Source organism: Zingiber officinale, chromosome 7B (genome assembly GCF_018446385.1).
Source record: "Zingiber officinale cultivar Zhangliang chromosome 7B, Zo_v1.1, whole genome shotgun sequence".
Classification (NCBI taxonomy): Eukaryota; Viridiplantae; Streptophyta; class Magnoliopsida; order Zingiberales; family Zingiberaceae; genus Zingiber; species Zingiber officinale.
Window position 1 is genome coordinate 50,188,898 of NC_055999.1, and position 12,530 is coordinate 50,201,427.

The window sequence follows — 12,530 nt, forward strand, 5'->3', positions numbered from 1 at the left end:
AGAAACTAATAAAAGAGAATTATTAATTTTAAACTTTCTTTAAATTATGAACATGGTTAAAAGGAAAGTTTTCTTAAAATTTAAAATCCTCCTTTAATCAACAAATAAGGAAAGATTTCAAATTTTAAACTCTCTTTTAAACATGTAGATGATTTACAAATAAGGAAAGTTTTTACCAAAAATTAAAACCATCCTTTTAAACTACAAATAAGGAAAGAGATTAATCTCTTCTCTTAATCTTTTGTAGAAAGCTATAAAAGGAAATTTTTAATTTTTAAACTCTCTTTTAAAATCATGATATCCACATAAGAAATAATTTTAATAAAAATCTTTTTAAATATTCTAGTGGCCGGCCACCTAAGCTTGGGACCCAAGCTTTGGCCGGCCACCTACATGGCTTATCCACTTGGTCTTGGCCGGCCCTAGCTTGGGTTCCAAGCTAGCTTGGCCGGCCCCATTGGATGGGTAAGAAGGTGAGTATGCGATGGGTATAAATCTCTATATACTAGAGGCTACGATAGGGACCGAGAGGAGGAATTGGTTTTGGTCTCCCGATGAAATTAAGCATCCCGTGTTCGCCCCGAACACACAACTTAATTTCATCAATAATAATTCATTCCACTAAAGAACTATTATTGAATTATCGCACGAATCCCAAATTACATTTTGGGTTCCTTCTTATTATGAGTGCGTTAGTCTCCCTGTGTTTAAGATAACAAATGTCCACTAATTAAGTAAGTTACTGATAACTCACTTAATTAATATCTAGCTCCAAGAGTAGTACCACTCAACTTCATCGTCATGTCGGACTAAGTCCACCTGCAGGGTTTAACATGACAATCCTTATGAGCTCCTCTTGGGGACATTCTCAACCTAGATCACTAGGACACAGTTTCCTTCTATAATCAACAACACACACTATAAGTGATATCATTTCCCAACTTATCGGGCTTATTGATTTATCGAACTAAATCTCACCCATTGATAAATTAAAGAAATAAATATCAAATATATGTGCTTGTTATTATATTAGGATTAAGAGCACACACTTCCATAATAACTGAGGTCTTTGTTCCTTCATAAAGTCAATACAAAAGGAACGACCTCAAATGGTCCTACTCAATACACTCTAAGTGTACTAGTGTAATTATATAGTTAAGATAAACTAATACCTAATTACACTACGACCTTCCAATGGTTTGTTCCTTTCCATTATGGTCGTGAGCTACTGTTTATAATTTATAAGGTACTGATAACATGATCCTCTATGTGTGACATCACACACCATGTTATCTACAATATAAATTAATTGAACAACTACATTTATCATAAATGTAGACATTTGACCAATGTGATTCTTATTTCTAGATAAATGTTTATACCAAAAGCTAGGCTTTTAGTATACACTCTAACAGAGAGGATGGGGTCCGAGGTCGTGTTAATCCACACGGCCGTGTCACGGGCCATGTGGGGGTCACACCCTGCTTTACAAAAGGGGTTGTTCTCCCCTTTGTACTCATCCCTGGGTTAGGGTTCTCTTCCATTGCTTGAAGAGGGGTCCTCCCCTTTTGGGGAGACCCTAGATCCTCCCTCTTTGCCACTCTAATTACTGCCAAACTAATAAATTCATCATAAACAACTCTTGGTAGTATTATTTTATTGCAGAGCGAAGATAAGAAAATAAATCAACACCAAGACCTAACACGTTCCATGCATTAGCAAGTTCCAAGATTTTCTTCCACTGTTTCGTCACACACACACACAAAACACTGCTCATGCTGCCTCCTCTTACTCGAGCTTTCCTTTATCTTTATCTGCAGTATAAGGAAATGCAAATCTATAAGAGAATGATTAGTAAGTACCATCTACTCACAAAACAAGTATTAAAAAGGGAACATGCTTTTCAAAACTACTTGGGGAAAACACAAAACTTACACTTGACAGTAATTCAAGCTAAAATGCCTAAATCGGGAATATGTACATGGCATGCATTTTTAAATAGGGTTGTCATGTAAAACATCCACTTAAAATCATGCTAACAATGTAAACATGAAATGGAAACATAAGTCTTGATATTCTATAGAGTTCATCAATGCTACACTTTATACCTCAAGTTCTCAAACTTAGGAAGTTTCCACTAAGACAAACAATGAATGTTGAAAACTTTATATTACATAACTAGTGAAAATAAAAATAAACTTGCTTGGGCCTGACATTGTACCACTTTGCGCGAATCCTTAATAAGATCCGGGGTAGCTAATCCCGAACCTATTAAGGTACTACTAGGCAATCTATGGCCTAGGGGCGATCTAGGAGCCCACCCATGGACCTTGTGTCAAGTACATGCCACTTTAAAGTAAAATACTTTCTTTTAAACGTTGCTTTCTTATACTTGCACTTACTTGTCATTTAAACAAGCACCTTATGTGCGCTTAATCCCCCATACTTATAGGGAAGCACTTTAGGGCACTTGAATATGCTTCTTAGCCCCAAAACTAAATGGGAAGCAAATCAAGATACTCCAAACATGCTCTTAATCCCAAAACTTTAGAGGACCTCTTACAATTATAACATGTATCTTCTTTAACATGCATAAAACATATCACAACATGTATATTCTTTAACATGCATAAAATATATCACAACATGCATCATCGAACCAACTCATACTGCAGGTGAGTAGTACTTACATCCTTTCGCTATATATCTTACTACTATAGGGTGCAGGAAAACAATCCTCTCTTATATGCCTTAATCTCCAAGTCACTCTTTCCGCGCGTACTAATCCTTCTAAAAACTCTCCTCTTAGATTCTCCTCTTGAAGAACTTAGAACCTTGGAACCTTAGGGTTCTTGGCTGAAAACTAAAAAGAGGAAAGATGAGGTTTTTGCTAGGGAGGAGAAGAGGAAATGAAAATTTAGGTTTTCTTCTCTTCCCTTCCCCTTTTATACTAAGTGGAAGTTGAAGCATCTCTTCACACATAATCAACATATAATAAATAGTTTCCTATTTCCAATGCGATGCTTTACCACCACCCTAATGGCTACTTAAACCAATCTTAGATCAATGGTCTAGGGTTAAATCCTAGCCCGGGCCATATATATATATATATATATTTATTTCTTTTCTCTTATTCTATTTTTTTTTTGCTCTTTTGGAAGAGAGGAAATTTAAGGATGTTACAGAGCCACACCATATTTGAGATCCTTGAACTTCCCTGTATTTGATAATGTTAAAATTTTCATTTTTCTGATATACAAAGTCCATCAACCGGTTTTGGTCACAATCGGTTGATGTCCCAAACTGAATCAGATTGACATGTCGCCGGATCCTATGTGTTCGTGTTAGTCTCCTGAATGTGTAAATGCCCTCGAACCTCATTAGGATACAACGTATTGAGAATTATGAATTTTTGAACATGATTCAGGCACAATAAATGACATCAGATTCGTCTGACACAATTGTCTTGTGTGTTCGGACTAGTCTGCCGAATGTATTCATGTCCTCTAACATCATTATGATACATCCGATACATCGTTATGAATAACGCAACACAAAACAAAAAATTTACACAACATACAATTTTACATGATCAATTTAACCGAACACAACACAACACAACAATTTTACACAATCCAATACAAGATAATTTAGAACAACAGAACACTACAATTTTACACAATTCAATATCAGTCCAATACAATAACATAAAATTTTTCCACACAATCCGATACTAGATAAATTTAGAACAACATAACACAACACAATACTTTTAAACAATTCAATATCAATCCAATTCAAGAACTACTCATCATTTTTAAACACAATCCAGTACAAGATCAATTTAGAGTTTTTATACACAACACAACATTTTTAAAGAATAAAAAATCAATCCAATATTAATCCAATACAGGATCAATATATGGATTTTACACACAATCCAGTACAAGATTAATTTAGAATAACACAACACATCAATTTTAAACAATACAATATAAAAACAATACAACACAATATTTTAGAAAAATAACAAAGAATACACGAGAATCTTGACTAAACACATTTCATAACAAATAATTAGATAAATTATATATTTGCAACAAACAAACATACTTCGAACTTTGATATACAAATTACAAACATACTATACAACACGTCATTTACAAACATATTACAACTCGTCAATGACAAGGTTGATAATTCATTCTACTTTGAATTTACAAAATTTGTCCTTACTGATTGATAATGCAACTTCCATTCAAAATTTATGAATGCCTTTTTGAGTGAATTTTATATCAATATTGTACAATAAATGTCTTATATATTGCATGATGAAGAAGCCACAATCATTCCAATAGTATGACAAAATTAAATTAGTAACAAATTTATAACGACAATGTATTATTAAAATTTTCTAATAATGTAATAATTTACTTATGACAAATCTGTTGTGGACAATCCACTTTAGTAGAAGCCCATTCTTCAAAAGGGTGATATTCGTGTAAACCATTATGCAGCTCCTTCAGTTTATCAGTTGAAAGCATTTTCATTCTAGAGACCTGTGAGCATTGGACAAAAAAAAATATTTATAAAAAATATAACAAGTATCATAATGCTAAAATATAAATTTCATATCTTAATATTAACCAGCTCTATAAAATATTGATCATATTTATAGTTATAGGACAACGGATTATAATGGAATAACATTTTTGCCTCAGTGTCCATGACCATTAAATGATAATGTGCATGATCAGTAGTTATAGGTATAAAAATATACTTAACTTCTCGATCAACCAGATTTGTTTTGATAATTAGACAAAATTGTTTCCCATAAGTGTGCATATGATGACTGCAAGATTCAATATATAATGATAAATTAGTTTAATTATATCACAAACATAATAAAAATTATAATATGAAGTCACATATTTACCATGAATCTAGTTGAGCAATATATAGATTTATTATATAATCAATTAGACGAGGAAGCTTCCTTGAAAAATAATGAAATACATGCATCAATTACTTCCCCATCTATAAATATATGTTACCTAAGACACATGTGAAAAAGCCATTTATAGTCAATGAGTAGTAGTCTTCTGTTAGTGTAATTTGCACTAATGGTCTAACTCAGGTTTTGATGAATGACAAGTGAGTTAAGTTAGGTGTTGTCATAGTCTAACCTTGTTATCGAGTGTGCAAGGTTGACTAAACCCAGTCAAGATGTTTGATTCTTGATTGGTTGATGACCGAATGTGTGATTCCGGTATGTCGGGATGTTCGATTCCTGATAGGTTGAAGTCCAGATGTGAGATTCTGGCAAGGGTCGGGATGTGCGATTCCCGATTTGAGAAAATTGGATGTGCGATTCCGGTAGGTCGGGATGTTTGATTCCTGAAGTCCGGATGTGTGATTCCGGAGGTAACTCTACACCTGGTAAGTTGAAGTAAGTCATTGGAGGAGAGTGATTATGTGAGGACGCATCCCGGCTCAAAGGGACAGTAGGTGTCGATCAAATTTAGGTCCATTTTGAAAATCTAAATTGAGACCCTGACTATATCCTGGTCTCGGGGAGACAGGATCTAATTGCTACTTCTTACTATGATTGTGTTAAACTTTGTCTTGTAGGGTATACTTTGTATTATTGGACTAATATATTTTGCAGGGTAAAAGGAGGATAAAATGCCTTGGGTGAATAGTGCTTGAGGCGCCTTCCATGATATGGAAGGCACTTTCGCACTGTTCATGGTAAGACGTCTTCCATAGGATAAAATTCAAACTTCATCACAGATAAGGACCGAACTGTTCGAGATCAGATTTCTCATATTGGGAGGCGCCTTCAAGGCTATGGAAGGCGCCTTCCACATCCTTTATAAGGGTGTTTCGCTCAAGCCATTAGAGACAACTACTTCACTAGCTTCTACACGTCCGATTAACTTTCTGACTGCTCCGGCTTCCTGTTGCTACTTCATAGAAGTCTGTCTGCCACCAAGCTGACCTTAAGAGTCATCCGATTATCTCCGACAAACTGACAACAACACACAAGTGCTCTTAAGTAATGGTAATATTTTATTAAGTGTTGCACTTTTTATTACTGCTTTTAAAAAAGGAAGTGTAGGTTGTTACACGATTCCTATCTCTTGTATTCGATCACCTCTTCTGACGGTTCTGGAAGAGGCTTTTAGTGAATTTCCCATCGATTGGTCCGCGAGACGGGTCTTGGAGTAGGAGTCACCGAAGGCTTTGAACCAAGTAAATCATTGTGCTCGTGTCTTTTTCCATTTTTGTCTATTTCTTTCTCCACTGCATACTCTTGTTTTAAAACATAAAAGATGAGTTTTTGAAAACCACGTGGTTCACTCTCCTCTCATGTGCATCTTGGTCCAACAAGTGATATTAGAGCAGGTCATGCTTTGAATTGGTGCAACCACCAATCAAATTGGGGGAATCATTTTTTTTAGATTTTTGGTTTTTTCGCAATTTATTTGATTTGGTAAAATTTACCATTTCAAATAATTATTTCTCATTCGGTTCTTACTTGAAATCAGTGTAACACCATTCGAGTCATAAATTTTTTTCACTCTCAAGCACTACTAATCCAAGACCAAGTCTTGTTTCTTCCTTCTAGTTTTCCTTTTTCAGTAATCAAATGACCCAACTTGAGGGATTCAGCACCGCTCGTTTTCCTCTCTTCAATAGAAATGATTTTCTATACTGGAAGAAGAGGATGAAAGTTTACCTGATAACAGACATCAAGCAATGGTTCATCATCCGACAAGAGTATCGGGCGCTTGTAGACGAAGCAATAAAAGTACCACTTGATCCAGAAAGATGGAGTCCTGAAGATAAAAAAGAAAGCCCAGATTGGCTCTGAAGCATTGAATACAATCCAGTGTAGACTCACCAACGAGGAACTCAATCGAGTCGGTCCGCATGAGAACACAAAAGAGCTTTGGAACAAGCTCATCGAGCTACATGAAGGAACTCCCGAAACGAGGGTAACGAAACATGATCTACTTCTTAATTCATTATTTAATATTAAAATGTAAGATAGTGAGACCATGAATTAGCTCCATGCTCGAATCAAGGATATTCTTAACGACCTTCATCTAATCGGACACCAACTCAAAAATCGGGAAGTAATAAGGTACGCGCTTAGCTCGTTTCCTCGAAATGCACTGCGGGCATCGATCATAGATGCCTATAAGGTCTCGAGGAACCTTTCTAAATTAAAATTAGATGAATTATTTTGTGAATTAGAGCTGCATGTGTTGGTGTAGTGAGCATCAGATGATCAAACCTGTGTTTTGATAATGACAAAGAGTTTAAAGTTAAGGTTACTTATTGTCTAACAAGTGTAAATGAGCTTGCATGAAAGTCCTAAGTATTCTTAGACGAAAGTTCTAGTGGATTCTAGGCAGGTAAAAAACCCTACGGGGAGGTAACCCTAGGTCCTAGGGGTGGTAACCCTAGGTCCTAGGGGGTAGTAATCCTAGGTTATGGAAAGTCCTAGCTACGGTTAGGCAACGAAATCTAGATTTGGGGGATTGGGAGAAGTCTTGGCAGGCCGAGGACTTTGGGAGAAATCTTAGAGTCAAGGATTCTAGGTGAAAATCCTAGGGTTGCGGACCAGGTGAAAGTCTGGACGGCTTGTGGAGCGGATGTTCAGCATGAAGTCCTGAAGTCTCGGATGCTAAGCAAAAGTCCAGGCGGTCTGGAGGACCGATTTGGTAAAAGGTAATTTCTCCTGAGAGGAGTAGGTGAGGACGCGTTCCCCGAAGAGGGAATAGTAGGCGTCAATTCGACCTAGGATTATCATGAAATTTGAAAGTCAGAACCGGACAGTCTGGAGATTGTAAAGTTATGTTTTATTCTATTTGCCTATTTTTCTAACTCTATTTCGCAGGAAATTAACATTTTGTAAGTTGAAGTTTGCAACCTTGATCGGTCAATCGAACCTCCGGATCGGTCGACTGAACCCCAAAGATCAGATCAGCTTGCGGCTAAGGTTCAACCAAGGGATCAGTCGACCGAACCTCTGGTTCAGTCGACCAAACGGTGGATAGACGCTGACTCAATCAGACCGGGTTCATCAGACCAGATAAGCCAGCGAGGAAAGTGGGATCGGTAGACTGAATGGCGGGATCGGTCGGCGAACGAAGGCTCTATTTGAAGCGACAAAATCTGGATGGGAAGCTGGGCAGGTTCAGAAGGTTCGGTCGACTGAACACCTAGATCGGTCGATCGATCAGGGTCGAGTCAATTCACAGAAGAAGAAAAAGATGAGAAAATAACTAGATAGACCTTTTATGTTATTTACTCACAGAAGTAATACTACAACAATTAGATAACCGATTGTTGAATAGACTTTGTTGAGAGAAATGATCCCTTTTCTTTCTTATTGAATCGTGCTTTCAACTTAGCCTTACAAAGCATATATATAGTTTTGAAAGAAACTGAATGGGAAGACCAAAAGTCTCTCATAATGAGGACTCTTCGTTTCACTCATTCTTGATGTGCAGCAACCATAAAGACAATGACTTTAATGTGATGGTTGCAATTCTCTCATAATGCCTAATAAAGATAGTGCTAGTTACAACACATTAATTTTAACACTCCCCCTTAATGTGTTGTCGGACTCCAAGTTTAGCTCGGAGTTGTTGAAACCTTTCTCTAGGAAGTGCTTTTGTGAGGATGTCAGACAACTGTTCTTCAGATCGACAGAACTCAAGTTGAATTTCTTTGTCTTCTATTGCTTGTCGGATAAAATGATGTTTGAGTGCTATATGTCGAGTTCGGCTGTGGTGAACTGGGTTCTTAGCCATAGCAATTGCAGACTTGTTATCGCAGTACAGCACGGTTCCTTCATCCTGATGATGACCAAGGTCGGCTAAAATTCTTTGAAGCCATATTGTTTGTGAAGTGGCTAGTGATGCTGAGACATACTCGGCTTCGGCAGATGATTGTGCAACACTTTGTTGTTTCTTGGATAACCATGAGATCATTGCTGAACCAAAAGAGAAACAGTATCCCGAGGTGCTTTTCATGTCGTCTAAAGACCCACCGAGATCACTGCCACAATAGCCGACGAGGTTAAGTGTGTGATTTTTCTGAAAACTTAGACCAAGGTCGGTTGTTCCTTGGACATAGCGCAAGACACGCTTTGCTGCACCGAGGTGGAAATGGCTCGGGCTCTGCATAAATCTTGAGAGCATGCTTGCGGCATACATGAGATCAGGTCGGGTTGCTGTGAGGTATAGTAAATTACCGATGAGGCTACGGTAATGAGTGACATCCGCTGCTTTTCCTCCATCTTCTTTCTTCAATTTCTCCCCCATAATGAGTGGTGTAGAGACAGGATTGCATCCCAACATGTTGAATTTCTTCAAAATCGTTTCTGCATACATCTTTTGGCAAATAAAGACTGTCTCTTCTTCTTGGTAGATCTCCATGCCTAAGAAATGTCGAAGTAGACCCATGTCACTCATTTCGTACTTTTGAGTCATGTCATCTTTGAACTCTTCGATCATCTTTTTGTTGCTTCCAGTGAAAATCAGATCATCAACATATAGAGTGACTATAAGAACATCGATACCTTGACGTTTGACATACAAGGTTGCTTCACTCTTGCTCTTCTTGAATCATGTTTGATTGAAGTAGTTGTCGATCTCACTATACCAAGCGCGAGGAGCTTGTTTAAGTCCGTATAGCGCTTTCTTGAGTTTGTAGACCTTCCCTTCTTTTCCTTTGAGGATGAAGCCATGAGGTTGATCTACATACACTTCCTCTTTTAGTTCGCCATTGAGGAATGCTGACTTGACATCGAGTTGATAAAGCTTCCATCCTTTGCTGGCGGCGAATGCAATTATGGTTCAGATTGTGTCTAGCCGAGCTACTGGGGCAAATGTCTCTTCATAGTCAATTCTAGGCTGCTGAGAATAGCCTTTCGCAACGAGCCTGGCTTTGTTCTTTTGAATGGATCCGTCTGGGTTACGCTTGACTTTGTAGATCCATTTGACACCTATGACTTCTTTGTCTGTTGGTTTGTCAACGAGCTGCCATGTCTGATTCTTCGCGATCACATGGATTTCCTCCTCCATTGCTTTCCTCCATGATTCTTCTTTGATTGCTTCGTCAAATTTTTTAGGCTCAACTGAACAATAATTGCACGTAGCATATATATCGTCTATCGATCTATACCTTTTTGGAGTTGAGCTCGGGGATGAGGAGTTTGATGAAGTCGGATCAGCTGAGTTGCGGCTTTCTTCATTGAGTTGAGTTGAGTTTGGATCTGATGGGCTTGTCTCTGATGAAATAGGCTCATCGTTGTCTTCTTTGTCAGTGCTGATCAGAAAGTCTTTCGTCTCGACTTTGTTTTCTTCCCAATTCCATGAAGCATTTTCATCAACTTGAACATCTCGGCTAATGATAACTTGACTTCCTTTTAGGCTAAACAGTTTATAGCCTTTGCTCATGGTGCTGTAGCTGACAAAAATACATCTTTCGCTACATTCGTCAAGTTTACTTCGTTTCACTTTTGGAATTTGAGAGTAGCATATGCTTCCGAATACCTTGAGATGGTTCACTGATGGTTTTCTACCACTCCATGTTTCAAACTGAGTCTTGTTTGGTATGGCCGTGGTTGGACATCGATTGGATAGGTAAACGACAGTGTAAAATGCTTCAGCCCAGAAGGTTTTGGGTAAACCTTTCTCGTGTATCATTGATTTTGCCATTTCAACGATCGTCTGATTTTTCCTCTCGGTAACACCATTTTTGTTGAGGGGTGTACCTTACCGTTAGTTGTCTTTCTACTCCTTCATCTTCACAAAACTTGTGGAACTCCTTGGAAGTGTATTCCTTGCCCCTATCACTTCGTAGGGTTTTGATGAAGCATCCACTCTGCTTTTCGACGAGACTCTTGAACTTTTTGAATATCGTAAATACTTCGGACTTTTGTATCATGAAATAGACCCAAGTCATACGAGTGTGATCATCGATGAAAAGAATAAAATACCTATTATGAGCATGAGAAAGGGTGTCCATTGGTCCGCAGACGTCGGTGTGGACAAGTTCCAGCTTTTCTTTAGCTCTCCATGATACTCCTTTTTGGAAAGGAAGTCGGTGTTGCTTTCCGAATGCGCATCCTTCACATACGTGTTGCTTTTCTTCTATGCGAGGAAGTCCTTGCACCATACTCTTGTCAAACAACTCCTTGAAGCTTTGGAAGTTGAGATGGCCGAGTCGTTGATGCCATAACGTTGAGGTCGAGTAGTCCGAGGTAGAAGCTCGATGAGCTTTTAGGTCGGCATAATTGATGTTAAGAGCGAAGCTTCGATTGACCATCTTGATTTTGGTGAACACCTTTGACTTATCTTGTCTATCAAAGATAATGCACTCATTATTATCGAAGCAAAGTTTGTACCCATTTTCCACCAATTGTCCGAGGCTGAGTAAATTTTGACTCAAGCTTGGCACACAGAGGACATTGTTAATGTAGCTTGGTTCTTCCTTCGTCTCGATGGCGATTCTTCCAAGTCCTTTTGATTTTGCTTGCTCTCCATTCCCGAATTGAACAGGGGTGATGAAGCTTTCGTCGAGCTCGGAGAAAATTTCTGAGGTCGGTGTCGTATGGTTGCTACATCCACTGTCTAGTAACCATTTTCTACTCTCCTTGTCAATTGCTGTGTGGCACACATAGAACATTCCGTATGCCTCCCGGGCTATTTGATTTGTCTCAGCCTGACTTGCCTGAAGAGTGTTCCTAGTTCGACAATATTTGGCGAGGTGACCAAATCGATTGCATTTGTTGCATCTCGATTGGCCTTTGAACCAACAGTCCTTCTCGGAGTGGTTTGGCTTATTGCAGTTGCTGCAATTTGATGTGTTGTATTTTCCTTTTCCTTTTGAGTTAGGTCCACCTCGTCCTCTTGATTTTCTTCCACCTTTTGACTGGTTGTAACTCGAGTTATCCTCTCGTTCATTGTTGCCAGTATTGAGCTTTGATTGGAATGCACTCTCTATTGGTTTTTCGGAGTGTCTGGACAATCTTTACTCAAATGATTTTAGGGACGCCATCACTTCTTGGACTGTGAGTGTTGACATATCCTTTGTTTCTTCGATAACGGCAACGATGGGATCATATTTCTCAGGAAGACTGATGAGGATCTTTCGCACCATTCTCTAGTCTGTAACATCTTCACCATGAGATTTCATCTGGTTGACCAAATCAAAGATTTTGGTCGAGAACTCCATGAGTGTTTCTTTCTCCTTCATTCTAGCATTTTCGAATTCCTTGAGTAGTGATTGGAGCTTAATTGCTCTGACTTTCATATCTCCTTGGAATTCGCTCTACAAGATCTTCCACGCCTCTTTAGCAGTGTCGGCACGCATGATTCTAGGAAAGATAGTTTTAGTGACTGCTCTTTGAAGGATTGAAAGAGCATTTGCGTCGGCTTGCCGAGACCGCTCTAATTTCTTCAGGCTGGCCTCATTGAGTTCGGCTCCTTCTTCGGGCTCTTTAACTC

General features: G+C 38.4%; 1 protein-coding gene across 1 annotated transcript in view; it reads right to left on the reverse strand.

Moving 5' to 3' along the window:
• LOC122004334 (uncharacterized mitochondrial protein AtMg00810-like) overlaps positions 1-9,533 on the reverse strand; it is a 36,317-nt gene extending 26,784 nt beyond the window's left edge. Inside the window, exon 1 of the mRNA XM_042559240.1 lies at positions 8,671-9,533. Within this exon, the coding sequence (XP_042415174.1) occupies positions 8,671-9,533 (863 nt within the window). The remainder of the gene's footprint in view (positions 1-8,670) is intronic.
• Between the last annotated feature and the right edge of the window lie 2,997 nt (positions 9,534-12,530).